This window comes from Nannospalax galili, unplaced genomic scaffold, assembly GCF_000622305.1.
Source record: "Nannospalax galili isolate Female #2095 unplaced genomic scaffold, S.galili_v1.0 scaffold355, whole genome shotgun sequence".
Lineage (NCBI taxonomy): Eukaryota > Metazoa > Chordata > Mammalia > Rodentia > Spalacidae > Nannospalax > Nannospalax galili.
The window spans coordinates 2,180,270-2,205,633 of NW_008336848.1; the positions used below are offsets into that span (position 1 = coordinate 2,180,270).

The 25,364-nt window shown below is 41.6% G+C and overlaps 1 protein-coding gene across 1 annotated transcript; it reads left to right on the top strand.

Moving 5' to 3' along the window:
- The first annotated feature begins 311 nt into the window (after positions 1–311).
- LOC103732637 (sorting nexin-4-like) lies at positions 312–25,364 on the top strand. Its single transcript, XM_017797672.2, has 6 exons — positions 312–464; positions 12,956–13,077; positions 15,070–15,198; positions 15,277–15,422; positions 16,372–16,419; positions 25,004–25,364. The coding sequence occupies exons 3-6, from the start codon at positions 15,087–15,089 to the stop codon at positions 25,220–25,222; spliced, it is 525 nt and encodes a 174-aa protein (XP_017653161.1). The 5' UTR covers positions 312–464; positions 12,956–13,077; positions 15,070–15,086; the 3' UTR covers positions 25,223–25,364.

Consider the following 25,364-nt stretch of genomic DNA (forward strand, 5'->3'; position numbering starts at 1 on the left):
CTCTGGGTGACCACCAACCTGAATGGTCTTGACCATTTGAGTTAACCTTCCCCTTGCCCCTCTCCATCTCCACTGGTTCTCCCAGATTTTGGGGTCTCCCAGTAGCTGACTAGCGCCTCTATAGTAGCTCCACCCCGCCCCTAGCTTTCCCCCACATCCCCACCCCTCCAATCACCTTTACTCAGGTGGGTGCCAACGGTCTAAGCTGCCCAGAACGGGCGAAGAGGCGGGGCAGCCCAGGACGCGGGGAGGAGCTTCCACCGGCGAGGGTCTGGGCATCTGCTGGCTGGGCGGCGCCTACGCAGTGACTTCGCGGCGCAGAACTGCAGCTATAGCGCCAGCGAGTCCGGATCCAAGAGACCGCTGCAGCCTGCGCCCGTGAAGCCGCTCCGACGCTGTGGTGGAAGCTGCGGTCAGGGAAGAGACCGCGGGCGCCGGGGCGAGAGAGCTCAGGGGTCGACATGGTGAGCAGCGGCGGCTGAGGCCAGCGCTAGGTCTGGGCCTAGCGGGCCAGGCCGGGCTCCCGGGTGGGGCGCTGGACTCGCCCCCAAGGCCGGGGAAAGACCGGCCGTGGGTGGACGCGCACCCCGGGTGCAGCGTGCGGTCGCTGGGGACCAGGCCGGGGCTGGGCGGGCAGGGTCGCGGCCTGGGGCCGTCTGGTTCGCGGGGTCGTGGCGTCCCCAGGACCCGAAGAGGATCCGAGGTTTCAGCGCGGAGGTCGGTGCTCTGGACGCGGCTTCCTGCGGTCCTAGGAGCGGGGACCGCGGGAGCTGGGAGGAGTCTGGGCGGGCGGAGGGTTCGGCCCTCTGCGCTGTGGGAACTGGCCTGGTCCAGGGCAGAGCAGCCGCTGCAGGAACGGGAGCCGAAGGGGGCCACAGTGTCTGTATGTGGGCTCCTGGCCGCGTTTCCTATGGCAGACAGCTGTGTCCTGCACTTTAGAAGCCTCCTTGGTGATCAGTGCTGTCCCTGCAGGAGGAAGGTGGAAACGTACCATCGCATGTTCTAAGTGCTCGCATTCAGGTGTTTTCACACATGTGCAGACCGTGTTGAACTGAAGCATATTGGAAGCGCCTTGTATGTAGCGCTGGAGTTAGATCTCCCGGCCCAGGGTCGAGACCCTCTGTGTGCCTGGTCTAAACCACCATTTTGCTGGGGTGGGTGGGTGTGTGTGTGTGTGTGTGTGTGTGTGTGTGTGTGTGTGTGTGTGTGTGTGTGTGTGTTTTCCATTGGAAGAGGTGTTCCTGCACATAGTAAGTCGTGCATCTTTATGATTGATGCAGCATGCACAGACTAAGTTTAGAGACCAGCCAACCAGGCACTTCACAAGAGTGGAAGGTTTTGTCAACTTAAAAATATTTCTGTGTGCTTTTAAGCTAGAACCTTTAATTTTCTTAGGGCAGTTTTAAGTTCACAAAAGTTGAGAGGAAAATGGGGGCAATTTCCCATGTACTCTCCCCTCACCCACACCCATGCATTATCAACATCCTTCCAACCAGAGTGCTTTATGCCACAATTGATGAGTTCAGATTGGCACCTGGAGTTCGTAGTTTACATTAAATTCATTCTTGATGCCAAGTTCGGAAATATATATAATAACATGAAGCCAACTTTGCACTATAGTGCAACTAACTAACTCACTCACTGTCGTAAGCTTTCTCTGCCCTCTCTGCCTATTCATCCCTCTCTGCCTGTTCATTCTTCTCTGTCCCAGCCCTTAACCCCATTGATCCTTTTATTGTGTCCATTGTTTTGCCTTTTCCAGAATGTCATATAGTTGTAATCATAGACGTTATGTAGTCTTTTTTTTTTCTTTTTTTCCAGTTGGGATCTCATTATATAACCCTGGGTGGCCTGGAACTCCCTATGTAGAAAAGACTGATCTCAGACTTAATCTCCCTGCCCCTGCCTCCTGGGGGGGGGGTGGGACTAAAGGTCCCACCCAGTGAATGTGCTCTTGTGCCTGAGGAAGGCAGAGAGAGGCCTCTGATATCCTGGAGCTGGAGTTACAAGCAGTTGTGAGTCACCTGATATGGGTGCTAGGAACTGAATTCCAGTCCTCTATAAGAGCAGTATGTGCTCTTACCTCCTTAGAGGTCTCTTCAGCCAGACTGGCTTCTGTGACATAGTCATAGAAGAATATCCCATTGTCTAGCTGTACCACAGCTCATTCATTCCAAGCTGTAGAATGAATGAAGTTTGGTTATGAATAAAGCTGCTATAAATGATGTACAGGTTTTCATGTGGACAAAAGTTTTCAATTCCTTTAAATACAAAGGAGCCTAATTGCTAAACTATATGATGAGACTAAGATTTTTTTTAAAGAAACTGCCAAACTGTCTTCCCGAGGATCTGTACCATTTTGTCTTCCCACCAGCATCGAATGAAAGTTCTTGCTACTCCCATCGTTGTCAGTGTTTGATAGTATGGGTGTCCTAGACTATTCTAATACACTAATTTCTTTGTGTGTTTTGACAAGGTCTGATGTAGCCCAGTCTAGCCTGGAGCAACTGATCAATCTTCTTGGATTACAGGCATGAACTACCATATGTGGTGTTCCACTTTTTTGTTTGTGGGAGGTTTTTTGTTGTTTTTATTTGGTTTTTTAAGATAAGGTCTCACTCCATGTCACAGTGGGTTTGAAACCCACTCTAAACCAGGCTCCCCTTGGACTTTTGGAAATCCTCCTTTTTCAACCCTTTAAAAAGTAATCGAGTGAGCCACCTCACCTAGCACTTGCTTTCTTCATGTTACTGTAAGTATTCCTAAATAATACATCCTTTAGTTTTACCTGATTTCTAAGTTTGTGTAAGTGAAATCTTTTTTTCCATGACTTCCTCTCTAATGTGGCTTAGCTCATTTACTTTCATGGCTCTGTAGTTTGGCCTTTTTATGTACTCTGCAGTTGATTTATATCTTCTACTTACAGTTAGTGAAATAATGAAATCTTTACTATTTTAAAGAATTAGCTTTACCACAAATTTCCCCCTACTTCTCTTATTGTGAAGTGTCCAAGATTTTATTATAAATTTAAGAGTGGAATTGCAGTATCACAGAGTTGTAACATGTTCAACCCTAGTAGACAGTGACAGATTGTTTCCCAATGTGGTTGTACAATTTATACTCCCATTGGCAGTGCCAGGTGCTCTGCATTCTTAGAATACTGAGAATTTTCAGGCTTTGAAATATTTGCCAAACTTGTGGTTATACCTCCCTTTTTCTGGTGCTGGGATGGAACCCAGAGCCCCTTGTGTGCTAGGCAAGTGCTTTACGCTGAACTGCACATCCATCCCGTGTCTCTTGTTGGCTGCATCATGAGGACTTTAATTTTGATTGTGATGATACAATTTTGTTGTTTTGTGAACATACTTAGATATTTAATTAATAAGAAATCACAGTATAGAGTCTAAAATATTTATGTTAACTTGTGCAGGTACATGTTTATGTGCATACAGGTGTACATATATTTACGGGTGTGCATACACATGCATGCATGTGTTCGTGGAGGTCAGAGAACAACCTGAGGTGTCATTTCTTAGTGCCATTGAACTTTTGTTTTTTTTCATTTTGAGACAGGATTGCTCACTGACCTGGAACTCATGACATGGGTTAGGGTGACAAGCTCCAGGGATCTGCCTGTCTCTACCTCCTCAGTGCTGGGATTACAAGCACTTGCCACCATGCCTGCCTTTTTTTTAATATGAATTTTGGGAATCTAGTTTACCAGTTGAGCTATCTCCCAGCCCTGTTTATGTTAATTTAAAGGTTATTATGGGGCTAAAGCTGTAGCTCAGTGGTATTATATGTATTTGGGTGCACAAGACCTTGGGTTCAATTCCTTGCACCATGGAAAAACAAAGGTGTTTATAATCCAAGGTGTGTCTAAATTTAAATATCATGCTGGGCATGGTGGCTGACCCCTGTAATCCCAGCAATTAGGAGGCAGATGTAGGAAGGTCAGGAGTTCAAGGCCAGCCTGGGCTACATGGTAAGGGCTGTTTCAAAAGTAAAACAGGACCACAGAATAACTCATTGGGTAAAGGTGCTTGCCAACAAGCCTGACAACCTGTTTTCAATCCTAGGAATCCACATGGTGGAAGGAAAGAACCAGCTGCCCCAAGTTGTCCTCTGACCTCCACAGGCACAAACCCAACTTTTTGCACACATACACAAGCAAACAAATGAATGTAATTTCAAAATAAATAAACAGAATCACAGCATAAGAAATAAAACATCACATTGTGCCTTATAAAAATGTACACTTCCCAGGAACTGGAGAGATGGCCCAGCATTTAAGAGCATTGACTGCTCTTAAAGAGGACCTGGTTCAGTTCTCAGCACCCACATGGTGTCTAATTACAGCCTGTTCTAGGGGATCAGTCACCCTCTTCTGGCCTCTGTGGGAATTACAGAACACTGGTGCACTTATATACATGCAATCAAACACTTATATACATGAAATAAAAACAAATGGAAAAAATTAATGTACAGTTCTGCCAGGTGTGGTGGCACAAACCTTTAATCCCAGCACTCTGAATGCAGAGGTAGGTGGATCTCTGTGACATCAAGGGTGGCCTGGTCTAAATAGCAAGTTCTAGGCCAGCTGTGGGTACAGGGACTCCTATCTCAAAAACAAAACAAAACAAAAAAAAACAAAAAAACCCCAAAAGTACAATTCTATATATCAATAAAAAAAATAAATTTAGCCAGTCATGTTAGTGAATCCCTACTTTCAGCACTTAAGAAGCAGAAGTACAACTATTGAGAATTTATGACCAGCCTGGACTAAAATGAGACCCTGTGTCAAAATGAATAATTTAGGGCTAGGTGTGGTGTCAAATGTCAGTAATCCAAGAACTCAGGAGGATAAAACAGGATGAATATGTTTGAAGCTAACCTGGGCTACAAGAGGGGTTCCTGTCAAACAAGATTATAAATTCCTTTTACAAAGAAAGTTTTATTTGATTTTTTTACTTATGTCTGTGTGTCTGTGGGTGGGTATGTGCACTTAAGTGCAGGTACCCATGGAGGCAGAGGCATCGGATTCCCTGGAGCTGGAATTATAGGGAGTTGTGAGCCACCTAACATGAGTTTTAGAAACTGAACTCAGGCCCGCTGCAAGAATAATATACACTCTTAACCACTGAGCCACCTGTACAACTACAAATTCCTCCTACTAATACGTCCTTTTAAGATCCTAGAAAACCCAGAAATGGCATCATGTAGAGAAGTTAGTGTGTCATGTGTCACAGAGACCCCCCATTAGTAATTAAAACCTAAGAAATTTCTTAAATTAATTCCCCAATTTAGTAATTCATAGAGGCCTCTGCCATTTGGACAGATATTCCAGAATCATTAGGAGTTTAAGCATACATTTATTACACACATCCCTGTCCCTTCCAAGGAAACCCTTCTTTTGAGGATCACCTAAACCCTTCTGTGTGTCTCTCTCTCCCCTGCTCAGTCTGTCTCCAGTTGAGAATTAATCACTACAGCATCTTCATAGCTCACTGCTGCTGTTACAGGCAGATTTGTTGTCTGTGCATGCTTTGTATTGTGGGGCTCTACTTTTCACTTAATTCCCAAATTAGCCCCTAAAGATAATTAAGGATGTAACACAGATGATAGAGCATATGGGTTCCAGTGGGGGTGCTATGGAAGGGTGCCGGTGGGAATAGGTTATAAAGATGAATAAGATTGGTTGAGTCTGTATGAAATACATAAAAATTCAATAAAAACAAAATTTTTTAAAAAAGATAGTTAAGGATGAAGACTAGAGAGAAGTAACTTGGTCAAGATTACCAGCTCCTCAGTTACTAGGATGCTGGCATTTGAGCCGAAGACCACTTGGTATTGAAATCATTGCTCTTTCCACTAATCTCTTCCATTTGGGAGAGGAGAGAAGTGGAAAGGGAGAGAGAAGTTTTATATAGCCTTGTAAATGCTTCCAGTATACTATGTAGGCAGGAAGGGGAACAGGAGAGAATGGAGGAAGCAGTACTACTTTTTCAGGCTGAAAGTTTCCATTGACTTAAGAGGCTAGGGTCAGGGTTTACGGTATTTGTGGAGACTCATTGCCTGAAGAATTCATAAATGGTTGTTTCAAAGCAAAGTGCCCTAGGCCTAGGAGTGCTAACAGAACCAAGAAAACCTGAATAAGTGTGACTTCGAAGGCACATTTTGCAACTTCCCTGATTGACAGCAGAGATCTAGGTGGAGTAGAGCAGAACTGTAGAGTCTGAGTGTTCTGTAGATGAGGATAATGTAAAATGGTAGAAAAAGTTTAGGGGCTAGTGTGCTGATTTGTTGAGTATCTTCCAAAGGACCTGTGTTAACAGACTGGCCCTCTGCCTGTGACACTATCTGGAGGTGGTGGGACCTTTAAGAGGCAGGGCCTAGTTTATGGAAGTGAAGTCATTGAGGACATGCTCTTCAAGGTAGTGTTAGGACCCACCCTCTCCTCCTTCTCCTCCTTTGTTTCTCCACCTGCCTTGAAGTTAGTACATGGTGGAGTAGTCTTGGCCTACTACTCCTGCCCAGCCAGTCTGCACTGCCTTGTTAATGCTCAGAACCAAAGTCAGCTGAATGGTGTGAAACCTCCAAAACTGTAGGCCAAAATAATCCTTTTCTCTTTTTTTAAGTTGACTTCCTGCAAATATTTGGTTACAGTAATAGCCTATTGATTCATACATAATTATAGAATATATCAGCTAAGCTACAAATGATTAAATCATACCTTTTATGGACTGGGGATTATAGCTTGGTTGGTAGAATGCTTGCTTGGCAAGCAGGAATCTCTGGGTTCTTTCTCCAACATTTCATAGACCAATCATGATAGTGCTTGCATGTAATCCCAGCACTCAGGAGATGGAGGCAGGGAGATCAGAAATTCAAGGTTAACCTTGGCTATATGTTTAGTTTGAGGCCAGCTTAGGATGGTTGAAACCCTGTTTCTAAGCGAAGGCACATTTTGCAACTTCCCTGATTGACAGCAGAGATCTAGGTGGAGTAGAGCAGAACTGTAGAGTCTGAGTGTTCTGTAGATGAGGATAATGTAAAATGGTAGAAAAAGTTTAGGGGCTAGTGTGCTGATTTGTTGAGTATCTTCCAAAGGACCTGTGTTAACAGCCTGGCCCTCTGCCTGTGACACTATCTGGAGGTGGTGGGACCTTTAAGAGGCAGGGCCTAGTTTATGGAAGTGAAGTCATTGAGGACATGCTCTTCAAGGTAGTGTTAGGACCCACCCTCTCTTCCTTCTCCTCCTTTGTTTCTCCACCTGCCTTGAAGTTAGTACATGGTGAAGTAGTCTTGGCCTACTACTCCTGCCCAGCCAGTCTGCACTGCCTTGTTAATTGGGTGCTTTTGTGGCAAGTACTTTATCTACCGACTTACTTTCCCAGCTCTAAAAGTCATCCTCTACCTTGGTGACTCTCAGGGTTTCATCATTATTATTATTACATTATTTATTTTGTATACATTATGTACATTGTGTGTATACATGCCACGGTGTGGGTGAGGAGGTCTCTCCCTCTACCATGTGTGTTCCTGGGAACAGCTCAGGTCATCAGGCTTACCCACTGAACTATCTTGCTGACCCATCTCAGGGTGTTTTGAAGGTGACTCAGTACGGAATATATTTTTGTATCATATCATGCAGTCATAGCTCTAAGGCTTACAGATAATATAATGGGAAACTGTTCCTGTGGGGTTTATACTCCCTGAAGGGAGTGGTACTACACATCTCTCAGTGGCATTTACTCAAGCTCCATGGAGGCAGTGCATCTTTAGTGAGTGAGCCCTGCTGAACTCTCAGCAGCCACACTGGAATGGTTTAGTTCCTGAGAGAGTGGGCGTGTGCTATGTCAGGCCACATTTAAACTCTGCTTAGTACACTAAATGTTCTCAAGAACTTCGTGGATTTGGTGCAGTCTTAGTTGGGCTGCTACAAGGAAATGGTGGCCTTGGGTGCTTTATACCAATAGAAATGTATGGCTTGTGGTCCTGGACTCTGGGAAGTCCAAGACCAACGCAGTAGCAGTTTCGTTGCCAGGTGAAGGCTCACTTCCTGGCTCATTGTAGACTGTCTTCACTGTCCTTCATGATGACAAACAGAAAGGGGCTCTCTGGGGTCTTTTTATAAGGCCACTAATCTACTCATGAAAGGCTCTTTCCTCGAGATCTGATCATTTCCCCAAAGCCTCACTTTTTAAAAAAAGGTCTATGTTTATTATATTTACTTATGTGTGCATCTGTGTGACCCATGGAGACTTGTGTACTCCAGAAGGCATGAGATCCCTGGGAGCTGAAGTTGTTATAGTGAGTTGTGAGCTGCTTAATGTGGGTACTGGAAACCCAATTCAGGTCCTCTGGAAGAGTAGCAAGCACTTTTAACCACTGAACCAGTTCTCCAGCCCCTCCTTTTTAAAAAAATATTTATTTGGGGCTGGAGATATGGCTTAGTGGGTAAGACCATTGAATGCTCTTGCAGAGGACCTGAGTTTGATTCCCAGCACCCACATACATGCATACACATAAATGAAAGTTAAATTAAAAAAAAAAAACATTTATTTGCATGGGGGAGGAAGCATGTGCCAGGACACATGTATAGAGGGCAGAGGACAATTTGTGGCATTGGCTCTCTCCTTCCACCATGATGTCAAGCTTGACAACAGGCACTTTTCCCTGCTGAGCCACCTCCCTGCCCGCCTCTGCCTCCTAAGTGTTGGGACTGCAGGTGTGTTCAATCCAGTAGTGAAGTGATGTTAATGTGCAGTTCTTTAATGACAGGTGGTGTGAGCATATTTCCTTGTTTGTTTTTTAGGGCAGCGTCTCACTGTGTAGCCTGGTCTGGCTTCAAACTCTGTATCTTCCCACCTCTGACTCCTGAGTAGAGATTACAGACACAAACCACCATATCCAGCCTGTGTTCGAGTTTGTAATTACCAATTATTGAGTCATAAGTATTGCTCCCTATGTTTTGGATAGAAATGTTTCATAAGATATATGATTTGCTGATGTTTATTTGTCCCAATTCCATGAGATTCTATCTTTCCTTTATCTTAATTAATGGTGTCTTATGAGAGTAAAAGCTTTTAAGTTTAACGATTTTTTTAAAAAGCATTTTTTTTTTTCCTTTTCTGTATTGTTTTTATTTGTATTGAAAAACTCTTGTTTAACCGGGCATGGTGGCACATGCCTTTAATCCTCGCACTGGGGAGACAGAGGAAGACTCTTAGTGAGTTCAAGGTCAGCCTGGTCTATATAGAGTTCCAGGCCAGCTGGGGCCACAGGGAGACACTGACTCAGAAACAAAACAAAACAACACCACCTCTCTGCTTAACCCAAGATCACAAAGGTTTTCTAGTATGTTTTCTAGAAATTACAGTTTTGGTTTTTTATCTATATTTTTGAACCACTTTACTCATGTTTTCCCCATGTGGATATTTTGTCCTTTACCTACTGATTGCCTTGGTGATTTGCTGAACTCACTTGGCCTTAAATGTGAAGGTCTGTTTCTGGATGCGCCTTACTGCTCCATTCACCTACACCATACTGTCACGACTTCTCTAGCTTCTTAATAACTCAGAAAGTGTAAACTAGGTCCTCTGTTTTTCAGAATGGTTTCCATTCTTCTAAGTCTTTTCGCATTTCATAGGAATTTTAGGAGCAGTTTGTTAATTTCTTCAGAATATCCTGCTGGGATTAAGTGCTTTATAAAAGGAACAGTATAATATTTTGTAAATATCACAAGCATGTTCTTTCATGCTGTTCTTTTACCATTTGGGATTTATTATTGTAAAGTCTTGGGCAAATCTGGGCTTCATTCTTTTGTATTGGATTAGTTTTGTTGTCTGGATCTTGTTAGGTTTTCTTCTTATGCCGAAGATGTTTAAATTTCCTCATTTGTTGTGTGTGTACCATGTGCCTTTCACGTTGACATCTTAGGATTTTTGTCAGTCCAGGAAAGATTTTTTTAACTGCACTGATGATGGTCGCTTTTGCTCTGTACATTTTCTTCTTCGGATGTTTCCATTATTTAAAGGCTGGTTCTTAATTTTCCTTTCTAAACTCCTATCCCTCATCATTTTAGAAGTGTTTCCTTTTCTAACTGTGCCATTTTCTTACTGATTCTTGTGATGCCAGTTTTTCTGCCCTGAATTTTTAAAAATATTTTTATTATTTTCATTTTTGTATATGAATGTATTGTCTGCATGTATGTAAGTGCACCTGTGTTGTGCAATGCCCAAAGAGGTCAGAAGAGGGCTTTGGATCCCCTGGAACTGGAGTTATGGTTGGTTGTTAGCTGCCATGAAATCGAACCCAAGTCCTCTGCAAGAGCAGCCAGTGCTCTTAGCCACTGAACCAACTCTCTAGCCCACATCATCTTTTTTTCATCACTGATTTCATTTTCTCTACTGTCATAAAATCTTCTGGTCTCTTAGAAGCTTAATTTCCTCTGTGTAACTGGATTTTACTGTAGTCTTTTCTCTTTCTGTGTGTATATATGTTCATGTGTATGTGTAGTGTATGTGTATATGCATGTGCATATTCACAATGTAGAGGCCAGAGGTCAGCACTGGGTTTCTTCTCTTCATCACTTTCCACCTTACTTTTTTGAGGCAGGGTCTCTCAGTGAACCTGGAGCTCACTGATTTGGCTAGGCTGCCCAGCCAGCCCCAGGAATCCTCCTGTCTTCACCTCATGCTCATGCTGAGATTACAGGTATGCACCACTGTACCTAGCTTGTTATGTGGGTGCTGGGGACCTGAACTTCTGTCCTCATGCTCACACAGCAAGTATTCTTACCCACTAAGCCATATTCCCAGCCTCGAGTCTCCTCTTCTTAAATCCAGCTTGTGTCTCGAGTAGAGCTATCAACCACTGCCAAAAAGTTTAGGCAGCAGGGAATGGTGATACATGCCTTTAATCCAAGCTGGTGGATCCCTTGAGTTCCAGGCCAGCCAGGCTGTTGGAAAAAGTAAACACAAAAACACATTTAGGCAAATAGCATGAATATAGTTTTTTTTTAAGTTGACCTACTTGCTGAAAATCCTGCTTTGTCATATATGCATGTGTGCTGAATACTCTGCGTATTTAATGTTGTTTACACTATTTTGTGTGTATTTGTATATGCATATATACATAGAAAAACATAGTATTTTAGTTGAGAGAGATGGAAAGAGTAATTAGATTGTTGTACTAAACAGTAAATAGGGATTCAGAATCATTAATCTTTTGTGTGAGTTTCTGTTCTGGCTGTGACCAAATACTTGGCAGAAGCAACTTAAGGAAGGGTTCATTTCAGCTCACAGTTCATGGTATGGCAGGCATGGCCACCAAGGCAGGCTCTGCCTGTGGCAGGAGGAGCTTGAGGCTTCCCACTTGATGCCAGCGAGGAACTCCTGCTGAGACTGCCATCCCTGAGGGGAACCCCTAATAACCTACAAGGGAGGTTCAACAACAGTGGCCATCACCTCTTTTTCTCCTCCTTTGTGATGAGAAGCAGCCCTTGGTGGTCAGAAGAAACTGGTATTTGGATGACAGGGTCTTTCTGTGCTGTTGTTTGCCTAGGAGCTATATGCCTGCCAGAGGGCTCAGGTGTGGGGTAGGTAACTGTCACTGTGCTGAGCTCGAATTGGTCTAAATTAACCACACATTGTTACCTGTCCGAGTTTGCTTTCAGGTGTTGTGCTAAGCACCATGGCCAGAAGGAACGTGGGTAGGAAAGGCTTTTATTTCATCTTCTATTTTCAGGTAATAGTCCATCTCGAGGCAGGAACAGTGGCAGAAACCACAGAGAAACACAGCTTGCTAGTTTGCTCCCTGGCCTCTGCTCAGCTAGCTTTCTTATACAGCCCAGGACCCTGACTAGGGATGGCACTGGGTCATGCTACAGATGGCTCGCAGACATGCCCACAGGCCAGTCTGGCTGAGGCAGTCCTTCACTTAAGACTCCCTCAGATACTTCTGGGCTATTTCAAGTGACAGCTGATGCTAACTAGGCAATCACCCAAGCCTTCTCTGTCTGAAAGTTACAGCCTTCAGACTCTAGAATTTCCAAATAGTTTTTAGAGACAGAATATAACTGTGCACACAGGTATGGTGGCATGTGTGTAGAGGTCAAAGGACAGCCTCAGGTGTTGTTCTCACCTACTTTGTTTGACATAGGGTCTCTTGCTGCTCTCTGCTGCACGTGCCAGGCCAGCTGACCAACGAGTTTCCAGGGATTCTTCTGTCTCTTTCTCCCATCTTGCCATAGCAGTAGCATTGGGGTTACAGATGTGTGCTGTATCATCCAGCTTTTATGTGGGTGCTGGGGATCCAAATTCAAACCTTCATGCTTGTGCAGCAAGCACCAGTAACAGGTTGTCCTAGTTTGTTCTTCATTGCTGTCACAAAACACTCTGACAAATACCAACTTGGAGAGGAAAGGGTTTATTCAGCTTACAACTCCCAGGTCACAGTTCATCAGGGAACCCAAGGTAGGAACTTGGGGCAGGAACCTGGAAGCAGGAGCTGGAACACAGGCCATGGAGGAATGCTGCTTACTGGCTTGCTCCCCTGGCCCCTGCTCAGCCTGCTTTCTTATGCAATACAGGACCACCTGCCCAGGGGTGGCACCACCCACAGTGGGCTGGGCCCTCCCACATCACTCATCAAGAAGATGACCCCCAGACATGGCCACAGGCCAGTCCAATAGAGGAAATTCCCCAATTGAGGTTCCTTCAACTCAGGTGTGTCAAGTTGACACTAAAGCTATCCAGCACACAGGTGTCATTAAAATAGCTGTGAGTCTTTCAATACTATTTTCATTAGCATATATTAATTGCACAAAATAATGGTTTCATTATAATTCATGCATGAACATAGTGTGCTTGGATCATGTTCAGCCCTCTGTTACCTTCACTTGTGAACACCATCCTAAAGGGTTCTTGTTGTTCCATTTGTTTTTATCCAGATGACAGAGAACACATTTTGGTCGAAGAAGATAGAAATCAGTGTTTCTGAAGCCAAAAAGCTAACTGGAAGAAATGCCATGAACATGCAGGAAATGTATACTGCTTACCTCATTGAAACAAGGTGGGTCCTGAGAATTAGGCTTGGCTTTGGGTGGAAAGCTGTTTCTGTAGACATTGTCTGGAGTACAGCAGTGTAGGACTGAGATTGAAGAAGGTGCGGTTACTTTTTTCATCCCTTCAGAGGTTTGTGTTTCTGTTCATCAGCATCAGACATTGTTTCAGAATAAAAGTATAAAAGTTTGTCTTTTAGAGTAGGTAGGAATGCTTTGATGTCTTGGGAATCAGTGTCTCATTATTTCATTCTTCTGATTTGGAAGACAGGACTAGTGATGACATCTACTTATATGCGAGGATAAAATGAAATGTTTCATGTTGAAGTTGGGCATCTGAACTGAAATAGATTTTAGTTATAGGTTACAGATAAATCCTCTTTAAACTAAACTATGATCTAAATATTCCTGTGTTTTTTCCATGAGAGCTATTTGTGTATTTTATATATTTTTATGTTGATTTTTGCATTTTATATTTTATTTTCTTTTTATTACTATGTAATTAATAGATGTAATGGTAAGCTTGTGTATGTGTTTATTACTTGTATGTAAGTAATAAATATGAAGCAGAGCATAGCAGTGCATGCCTGTGGTATCAGCATGTAGGAGGCTGAAGAGGGAGGATCCTGAGTTTGAAGGCAGCCTGGGTTACACTATGTACTATGTACTATAAAACCTTGTCTCCAAACAGTAGTAATAAAAACAAGCAATAATTCCTTGGCACAATGGTGTGTCTGTAGTTCTAGTTACACAGGAGCCTTAGGGAGGAGAATCATCCTTTGCTTCTTACTTGTCTTTTTTCTGTGCTGCTTGAAGGCTCACCTAGGGCTTCATATATACTAGGTAAGCGTTCTTTCACCGAAGCACAGTCCCAACCAGGTAGATGACTTGATCCTAGGAATCTGAGACCAGCGTGACCAGCCTAGTAAGACCCATCTCAAAAAAGAAAACAAATAGATGAGCAACTATTGTGTTGAGCATGGCAGGATAACTACTTCTCAAAGGACTGTTAAGTATGCCTTAGCTTCTGTGTCTTATGTCCTGATGTGCAAATGCACATTGTAGTTGTATGTGCATTTCTTACAGGGCAAATAAAGTTATTGTCATGCAAATAATTGGAAAACAAGGCAGTCTTGATAATGTTTAAAATTTTTCTGCCCCAAGTACTGTGGATCATACCTTTAATCTCAGCACTCAGGAGGCAGAGGCAGGTAGATCTCTGAATTCTGGGCCAGGCTGGTCTGCATGGTAAGTTCTAAGCAAGCCAGGGCTACATAGTGAGACTGTGTCTCAAGAAACGAAAGTAGCAGAAACCTTCAGTACCTTAAAACAGTGTTTCCATGCTCTTACCCTTACTTTCTCCCAAGTACAATTTAAATTTTTATGTAGCTAAACCACGGTATTGCCTACTAACTCTTTATAACCAAAAGTTAAGACTGGAGATGAGTTACTGTGAGCTTTCTTCCTTACCCTTCAGAGCTGTTTACTCTTGTGGGTGCCTCTGGTACTCAGATTCATCCAATTTGTTTGTAACCTAAATTGAGATTTGGTGATCATGGTCTTTTTCATGAAATTGTTCCCTCATTTTCCCACAATAAATGTAAAAACCCTTTTTATTTAAAGAAATGATAACCAAGGCAGGTTTTCCATTTTGTAAAATCAATTTTATACTTTGGCTTTTAGAATGTTCCTAAGACAATTCTTTCTCGTGAGTTGAAATAGGTTTTCTGTGACAGAAGGAAAGGACTTAGGCATGTGAGAGCTTTGAAATCAGATGGATCCAAGTCAAGTTTGGATGCACAGAGCTGGTGATTACAGGCGGAGCTCGTACCATGCAGCTGCGGCCCGTCTGTAAAGCAGGAGCAGTAAATCCCCATTTCCTAAGGAAGCATAAGAAAAGTTCCTGATTCAGTGACTAGTTCAGTAAACAGAGATACACATTTTGAAGGCAGTAGTATGCATTGTTTTTTAAGTAATAGAAATGTTCTTTGGTATCTTTTTAGGTCAGTTGAACACACTGATGGTCAGAGCGTCCTCACAGACTCACTGTGGAGGCGATAACAGTGAGTTCGAGTTGTTGAGTTTTAGTTTACTATCCACGTATCGTTGTGCCACCTCTTCCAGAAAAGCGGGTAAGAAGCGAAGCAGCAGGCACTGAAGAGTTCTCACCTTGAGCCTGTTCTGACTGCCTGCTTTGTTCACCCAGGCAGAATTCATGTGGCATAAACTCTCTGCCAGTAACATGGATCCAGATTTTGTGGAGAGAAGAAGGATCAGTTTAGAAAACGTTCTGCTGAGGGTCGCTTCACATTCCATCCTCCATAGAGACAAAATCTTCTATTTGTTTTTAACACAGGTATTTTTCTTTTAATTAGTCTTCTTAAAATATCATTTGAATTAGGCTTTATTAGAGTTTTTATTAATTTATAGAATGCTGATTCTTGATCTTTTGCAGCAGGTTTTTAAATGCAATTTGTGTTTGTGTTTGGTCAATTTAATGTTATTAGTCTGCCATTCTTTTAACTAAGATTTTTAAAGTTTTTATTTGTGTGTGTGTGTGTGTGTGTGTGTGTGTGTGTGTGTGTGTGTGTTGGTTGGTGTGATGTGTGATACGCATGGGAGTACACCTGCCAAGGCACATGGTGGCAATCAGGACAGTTTCATGGATCCATTCTCTCCTTCCACCTTTATGTGCATTGTGGGGATTGAACTTAGGTTGTCAGGCTTGCACAGCAAGTGCTTTTTCTAAACACTGAGGTATCTTGCCAGCCCCATAACCAAGATTTTTATTCTTACAGATACTAAGCCTTTAGTATCTAGTAGTATTACCTAAATAGAAACCTAAAATTATCTTCAGTGCTATCAAGCCAAGTTGCTAAAATCTTGGGTCTATGTTATTTCAAACTTTTGGAGTCTGTAATTCTTTAATTTTTTAAAATAATTTTTGTTTTATGTATATGAGTATTTTGCCTGCATGTATATAAATGCAGTTGTGTCATGTAATACCCATGGAGGCCAAAGGAGGGCATCACATCCCCTAGAACTGGAGTTATGAATGGTTTTTAGCTGCTATGTGGGTGCTGGAAACTGAACCTAATTCCTCTGCAAGAGCAGCCAGTGCTCTTTACCACTGAGCCATCTCTCCAGCCCATGTTTAATTTTGAAGAGAATTTTTTAACCTCTTTCTCCTATATCACTTGAATTAAGAACAAAATTATAGGAATTCAACTTATTTAATATGGACCATGAAGTATGGATTGTTTGGCTTTGTAGTAATGATCTCTAAAATTCGCTTTAATTTTTAGGAAGGTAACTGGAAGGAGGCTGTGAATGAGACTGGGTTTCAGCTCAAGGTAAGCATGTTTTTATGAAGTAATTTGCCATGTTCCTTACAGTTCCCAGCATGGTAGTGTGCACTTAATGGGGATGTGGTTTTTGGTTTTAATGAGCAAATAGTAGGAATAAGCTTTACATCTAGCATCATTGGCAAGGTTTTCAGAGAAACTGCAATTCACTTTTGATTCATGTAATTTTAGTTCTGGTTGAACTATAATGGGCAAATTTCTTAACTCTAGTAGGAAAGATTATTTTAAAGCAGTAATTTAAGCTGTGGTCTGTAGAGTTTTACATGTTTTTTTAAATTTTATTTATTATTTTTGTTTTATGTGTATGTGTGTATTGCCTGCATGTAGGTAAGTGCACCCATGTTGTGCAATGCCTGTGGAGGTCAGAAGAGGCTGTTGGATTCCCTGGGACTGGAGTTATGGACAGTTGTTAGCTGCCATGTGGGTCCTGGGATTCGAATCCGGGAATTCCGCAAGAACTGTCAATGTTCTTAACCGCTGAGCCATCTCTCCAGCCCCTCACATGTTTTTAAAATTCTATTTTGACCATTTAAATCACTTGTTCTCTGATGGCACACATTTGCTTTCACTCTCTGAGAAATGAAAGATACTTCTGAAACTCGAGCTTGGTTTTTCACATCGTTAGTGGACTCAAAGATGAATCCTTTGTCATGCTTCTGGAATATGGGGCATGGTAACTAGTTTGAAATGAGCCAGGAGCCATCTTGAAATGATGTCTGTTAGTGATATGGGCTTAGACACATTAGCATCCGTATGTGGAAATGGGATTGCTGCCTGAAAATTGAGTGGCTCAGTAGTGATGGAGTGGTACACAACGCACTCTGCTCTCCAGATGTTTCCCAAAGGACACCTCACACGCCTTGTTACAGACCTGTAAAAGGTTTTGCCTCTGGTGTATGTCAAGTAAGTGGAGCAGATAAATATAAAATAGATTTGTAAATAAAATATTAAGTACAGGTCAAATACTTTATTTGAAAATCTGAAATTTGAAGTGCTCTGATATCCTAAATCTTCAAAATTTAAAATATTTTGAGCAGTATCATTCAGGAATTTTAGAATTAGGAGTGTTTCTATATTTCAGATTTTTACATATAGGAATGCTCAATTGGCAAAGTCTGTGAAAATATTTCAAAACCGAAAAAAACTCCAAAATCCGAAACTCTTCTGATCCCAGCATTTCAATAAGAGATCTTCAACCTGTACTTAACATAAGATGATAAAAGATAAACTGCAGTGACCAGGGTGGAAAAACAAGTGTGTTCAGCAACTTAAAAAAGAGCTCGGGTTAGGTACGGTGGTACATGCCTGTAATCCCAGCTTGTGGGAGGCAGAGCAGGGGGATCAGAAGTTCAAGTTTGAGGTTAGCCTGGGCTACCTGAAATTCTATTTCAAAAAAAACCATAACCAAACCAACAAATAAATAACAACTCCTGGAGCTATTGGCAATAGGTATTTGAAATTCAGCACAAAATGGAAGACAGAATCAAGCATCCGATTCTGTTGAAACTAACACTAATTTGTCCATTGTTTTACTGGAAGATATACATGATAAAATGTTTTTGATTACAGTTCAGCACTTGATGGTGTTTAGAGGAAAAATTTGGAATTTTAGTTTAGGAATGGATTTGAAATAAAACATCTTAAAAGATTTCTGTTTTGTAATGTTGAAAAATATTTGGGGGCTTTTATCTAATCCTTAAAAGATTTTAGGGTTACCGCTTCAGAAGGGGGAATATTAGAGTAGCCAAAATCCCCATTAAAAAAATAAAGAAGTAAGAGTACACAAAGTTATCATTAAAAAAAGTGATGGGGAGATATGGGAGGAGTTGGATGGGAGGGAGTGGGCATGGATTTGATCAAAACAGCTTATATGCATTTATGAAATTCTCAATAAATTATTTAAAAAATAAGTTAAAAAAAGATTTCTGTTTTGAGAGAGTTTTCTGAGAAATATTCCAAGATATGAAAATAATTGTTTTTATTGAATTTTTGTGTATTTCATACAGACTATCTCAACCAGCCTTATTCATCTTTATACCCTATCCCCACCAGCACCCTTCCATAGCACCCCCACTGGAACCCATATGCTCTGTCATCTGTGTTACATCCTTTACTATCTTTAGGGGCTAATTTGGGAATTAAGTGAAAAATAGAGCCCCATGATACAAAGCATGCACAAACAAATCTGCCTGGAGACAGACTGAGCAGGGAAGAGAGAGACACAGAAAGGTTTAGGTGATCCTCAAAGAAAGGGTTTCCTTGAAAGGGGCAGGGGCAGGGGCAGGGACAGGGACAGGGATGTGTGTAATAAATGTATGCTTAAATTCCTAATGATTCTGGAATATTTGTCCAAATGGCAGAGGCCTCAATGAATTACTAAATTAGGGAATAAATTTAAGAAATTTCTTAGGTTTTAATTACTAATGGGGGCCTCTTGTGATACATGACACATTAACTTCTCTGTATGATACCATTTCTGGGTTTTCTAGGATCTTTTGTAGCTTCTGATTCTTGTGTGAGATTCAAGCCTTCATTTGTTGAGTTTAGATCTGCTTCTTTTTGTAAACTTTATGTGCCTTTGTGGTTTACTTATTGGGCATGAAAAACTGGTTGGTCTAGGCTATAGGTTCTCTCTTTTGATTTTATATTGGAGTGGCCTAATTGCTTTTGTCTTCAGGAGTTCCTACAGAGGCCCAAGTGCAATGAGGCTCAGAAGGTCTCAGGCTTTCTCCTAAGGTCTGGATCCCTCCAGGAAAGATGCTGCCCTCAGGAATTTGGGGGCTGGGCTGGCCTGGGAGCAGGGCCCAGGAAAGATGCTGGTCTCAGGAAACTGGTGACTTTGCCCCTCAGGGATCCAAAGGGAGGTGAGGATGACGGGAAGAGGCCCTTAGTGCTCCTAAGGACTACTGGGAGGAACTGGGTAGGTCTAGATGCAGAGGATCAGGAAACAGTGGTGGCTCTGGGCAGAGAGGTTAGTCCCAGTGTCTGGGGTGCCAAAACAAGAAATGGTCCAGTACCAAGGCTAGGAAGAGAGATGTGGTGGGGGAGCTGGGAGGGTGAAAGAGGCTGGGGGAGTCAAGGCACAGTGGGTGTGCTGGTCTTACCCAGGAGAGGTGCTGGCACCAGGACACTGGAGGCTGGTGACTAGGAAAAGTGCTGGCACTAGGACGCCCAGAGGCTGTGCAGCCCAGGGAAGTAAAGGGAGGTGAGGGCACTGGTGCTTTTAATTATCATGTGCTGTGTAGATAAGGCTTGGGTAAAAAACCAAATATTCTCAGATAAACCTTGACTAGATTTATGTTTTGTTCCTTAAACTAGTTGACTAAACTATGACCATAGAAATTTTAAGATTATGTGTATATTATTTTATGTTTGTCATCCTTTATATTTCATAAGCTCTCACATCATCATGCAGACACAGGAAGCACGAGCACATTTTTTAGTTTTTTGAGTTCTCCACACTGTTTTTCATAGAGGTTTCAGTGTTTGCAATCCCACCAGCAGTGAATGAGTACTCCCCTTTCTCCACATCATTGCCAGCATTTGATATCAATCGTTCCCTTGATCCTAGCCAGTCTGATTGTGGTAAGATGATACCTTTGGGTGGTTTTAATTTGCATTTCCCTAATTACTAACAATGTTGAACACTTTTTGAGGTTTTCTTAGCCATCTTTATTTCTTCCTTTAAGAACTCTGTTTAGATATTTAGTCCAACTTTTAATCAGATCATTTGTTTTCTTGGTTCTTTATTTTTTGAGTTCTCCATATATTCTGGATGTTAAACCTCTGTCAAACATGTCACTGGTGAAATTTTTTTCCCCAATCTGTGGGTTTCTCTTTACTTTCTTTATTGTTTCTTTTGCTGTACAAAAGCTTTTGTTTCATGAGGTCCCACTTGTTAATTCTTGACCTTAACTCCTGAGCAACTGGTGTCTGATTTAGAAAGTCCTTTCCTACACCTATATGTTGTAGGTTATTGCCAATGTTTTCTTCTAATAGTTTCAGAGTTTCCAGCTTTACATCGAGGTCTTTTACCATTTGGAGTTGGCTTTTGTGTAAGTTGACCATTTGTTGAAGATGCTGTCTTCTCTCCATTGTGTGCTCTTGGCAGCTTTGTCAAATATCAGGTGGCTGAAATTGTGTGTACTCAGGTTTGGATCTTCAGTGATGTTCCATTGATCTATGTGTCTATTTTTGTTCCAGTACCATGCTGTTTTGTAACTATAGTTCTGTAGTATACTTTGAGTTCTGGCATAGTAATCCCCCCAGTGATGCTTTTTGTACTCAGGTTGTTTCGGCTATCTGGGGCCTGGTGCTTCCATACGAAGTTAAGGTTTTTTTTTTTCTAATTCTGTGAAGTCATGGGGATTTTGATTGGGGTTGCATTGAATCTATAAATAACTTTTGGTAGAATGGTCATTTTCACAATATTAATTATTCCCAATCCATCACATTGGAAGGTCCTTCCATCTTCTGGTGTCTTCCTCAGTCTTTCTTTAGAGATTTTAAATTTTCATTGTAGAGATCTTTGATGTCCTTGGTCACATTTATTCCGAGATATCTTTTTTGATGCTATTCTGAATGGGAGGATTTCCCTGTACTCTTTCTCCAGTTGCTTGTTATTGGTATATAGAAAGGATTTTCATAGCTTAATTTTGTAACCTGCCACTTTACTGAAAGTTTAATCAGTTCTAGGAGTTTTCTGGTGGAACTTTTGGGATCTCTTAGGTATACTATCATACCGTCGGCAAAAAAGGATAATTCGACCTCTTCTTTTCCTTTACTGTCCTTCACCTGTCTTTTTGCTCTAGCAAGAGTTTCAAGCACTATATTGAAAAAGGATTGGAAATAGTGGACATCCTTGTCTGGTTCCTGATTTTAATGGGAATGCTTCCTTTTTTTTTTTTTTTCCATTAAGAATGATGTTTGCTGTAGGTTTGTTGTACATAGCTTTAATTATATTGACATATGCTCTCTCCAGTCTAATTCCCTTTAGGACTTTGATCATAAATGCATGCTGAATTTTGTCCAAGACCTTTTTTCCATCTATTGAGAAGACCATGCAATTTTTGTCTTTGAGTCCATTTATATGATTTATGGTATTTATTGACTTATACATACTGAACTATCCCTGAACCTCTGGAATAAAGCCCATTTGATCATGGTGGATGATCTTCTTGATGTGTGTCTGTACGCAGTTCACAAGTACTTTGTTGAGAATTTTTGCATCTACGTTCATTAAGGACATGGGTGTATAGATTTCTTTTTTGGTTGTGTCTTTACCTGGTTTTGGTATTAGAGTGATGCTGGCTTCATAAAAGGAATTCGGGAGTACTCCCTCTGTTTCTATCATTTTGAATAATTTAAGTAGTATTGGTTGGAGATCTTTAAATGTCTGGTAGAATTCTGCTGTAAATCCATCTGGGCCTGGGCTTTTTTTAGTTGGGAGGTTTTATATGTCCTGTAGTGTTTTTTTTTTTTTTTTATGAATTTGGGTGCTGCAGAATTTGGTACATAGATGTTCATGACTGTAATATCTTCTTGGTTAATTGTTCCTTTGATTAGAATGAAGTGACCCTCTTTTTCTCTTCTGATTAGTTTTGTTTGAATTCTGTTTTGTCAGATATTAGAATTGCAACTACTTGTTTCTTAGTGCCATTCACATGGAATATTCTTTTCCATCCTTTCACCTTAAGGTATTGCCTGTCCTTGAAGGTGAGATGGGTTTCTTGCAGACAACAAAAAGATGAATTTTGTTTCTTAATCCATTCAACTATCATGTGACTTTTGACTGGGGAGTTCAGTCCAATGATATTTAAGGTTATTATTGAAAGATGTGTATTGGTTGCCATCATTTTGATTATTGTTTGCATTCATAGCCTAATTTTGTGTGTCCACAATTATACCTTCATTTAAATTCTTTCTGTTGTCCTTGGGTATAGTTGTTCCTTTCTCTGTTCTTTGTATTGCTTCAAGTATTCCTTGAAGGGAGGGTTTTGTGGACATGTATTCTTTCAGCCTATTCCTGTCCTGGAAAATTTTTCTTTCCCCCTCAACTGTAATAGACAGTTTTGCTGGGTAGAGTATTCTGGGTTGGCATCTGTCCTAGTTTGTTTCTTCATTGCTGTGATAAAACACTCTGACCACTACCAACTTGGGGAGGAAAAGGTTTGTTTATCTTACATCTCCTGGGTCACAGTTCATCAGGGAGCCCTAGGTAGGAACTCAGGGCAGGAACCTGGAGGCAGGAGCTGGAGCACAGGCCATGGAGGAACACTGCTTACTGGCTTGCTCCCTGGCCCCTGCTCAACCTGCTTTCTTATGCAGCACGGGCCCATCTGCCCAGGGGTGGCACCACCCACAGTGGACTGGGCCCTCCGACATCACTCATCAAGAAGATGCCCTTCAGACATGACCACAGGCCAGTCCAATAGAGGCAATTCCCCAATTGAGGCTCCCTCAACCCAGGTGTGTCAAGTTGATACTAAAGCTATCCAGCACAGCATCTATGGTCATTTACAACAGGAAATACTTTTGTTGAGGCTCTTCTGGCTTTCTTAGTTTGCATTGATAAGTTAGCTGTAATTCTGATGTGTTTTCCTTTATTTGTGAGTTGTTTGCTTTGCAGTTTTCAGTATTCTCTGTTCATTTAGTGTTTTTACATTTAGTGTTTTTACTATGATGTGCTATGGGGAGTTTCTTTTCTGGTCTTGTCTATTTGGCGTATTATGTGCTTCTTATATTTGTATGGGAATGTCTTTCCTTAATTTGGGAAACTCTCTTCTACAATCCTGTTAAAATCTGGTCAGTACTGTTAACCTGAAATTCTTCTCCTTCCTCTATGCCTATGATACATAGATTTGGGATTTTCATGGTGTCTAACATTTCCTGCATATTCCATTTCTATTTTTTTTTAAATCTTTCATAATCTTTGCTTGAGTGGTGCAGTTCTTCAACTTTATCCTCCAGTGTTGATAGTCTGTTTTCTATTTCATTCATTCTAGCAGTGAGTCTTTTTCTTGTTGTTTCAAATTGGCTTATTGAGTTTTTGACTTCCTTCTTCATTTCAGTCTGAGATTTCTTCAATGTTTCTCTTTTGTGAATTCACTCAGAAGTTTATCCCTATCTTCTTTGAGTTGTTTGATTTGCATGTTCTTCAATTTCATTCAATTCCTTGATCATGTTTATGACTGTTCTTTTACAGTCTATGTCCTAGGTTATCTCTAGGGGATTCTCCTTGTAGAACTGTTCTCCAGGGCTGGTGGAGTTTGGTGGGAACATACTGTTTTGGTTTTCCATATTATTTTTCTGTTGTGATTTTGGCATGTTGATTTTTTTTGTTGTTTGTGATTCTGGTGTGAAACTCAAGCCTTCTTTTGTGGAATTGAAGTTTTCTTCTCTTTGTATTATTGGTGTGCGTTGGTTGTTTACTTATTGGTTACATAGTGTTGGTTGGTCTAGGTTTCAGGTTCTCTCAGATTTTATTTTGGAGAAAACTGAGGGCTTCAGATCAGCTATTCAGGAGCTCCCACAGAGGTCCAAGTCAGGCTTCAGTCAGGTACACTGAAGCTTCCTTCTAATATTTGGACCCCTACTACCAGGTACTCAGAACACAATTTGGGAAGTTTGCGAAGGGGAAGCCTGATTTTGGCACTCTCAGGCAGCTGCTGGGTTCTCAGCCCCTACGCCAGGCAGAGGCCAGATTAGGCACTCTCAGGCCATCTGCTAAGGTCTCAGCCCTACCCTAGTGTAGACAGAGAGGTCTACCCCTGGGGCTGTAGTAGGGGACCTCACATAATCCCAGTAAGGGGGTTGGAGCTCTATTTGGGGAAGCTTTCAGGAAGTTCCCCACCACATGGAGGTCAGTTCCAGGCACTCTCAGGCTATCTGCTGAGGTCTCAGCCCCTACACCAAGCAGAGGCCAGATCAGGCACTCTCAGGTGTTCTACTGAATTCTCAGCCCCTCACTAGGGGGAGGTCGGATCAGGCACTCTGAGCTGTATCATGTTTTCAATGAATCAGATTAAATACAGTCAATATCTGTCGGGAGCCATGTTTGACATAAGCATTGGAAATTAGAAGAGTGCCACTTTAAGAGCTTCTGAGCTCTCTGCTTCAGCGGTCAGAGCTGACAAGCTGTACCTGTATGATAAATCAGGTCTTCTAGAAAGTTAGTTTCAGTTCAGTCTGTGGGCACTGGAAGATGCAGCTACATGCTGTATCCATAGTAACTGGTTTGTTTCTGTTAGAAAAATCACCTTGGCACCCCAACTCTGAGTTATACAAAAAGGACCTGAGAGAACCCCAGAAAGAGTTCTTTCTGAAGATCACTCCCCAACCTGTACCTGCCTTCCTTTTAATAAATTCCTCGTATAACTTCAGACTTTTGTCTGAGTTTCCTTCTTGTTGAAGACCCAAGCCTGGGGGGCTTGGGGGGCATTCGACAAATATCAATGAAAATATTTTAGTCTTTCTTTTTCTCATATGTTTTCTGAAATATTCACACTAAATGAATTAAACATATATATAGTTATCATAATTACTAAAAATGCTTTGTTTTATTTCCTTTTAGTCAAGAGCACAAACTAGAAGCACTTTGGAACATAGTCAGAGCACACCTGGCCCAAAACCATGTGCTGCAGCACCTGCACTTGAGTGTGCTGCTGGAAGTCTTCATACATATTACCGTGTCAGCAGAAGGCTTGCTCATTCAGAAACATTGGGAACCATGTCAAGGTCACAGAAGTTGGATGAGCATGTGGAGATCTGCATAGAAATAGTTATCCTATAAATTTTGGGGGGGAAGGTTAAAATTTTGGACATAATACTTGCTTTTTATTAGGAGAAATATTGTATTGTTTAGTTAACTTATTTATACATTATTCTCACAATTGTGTGCTAATAAAAAAGAAACAAATTCTATAAATTTAATT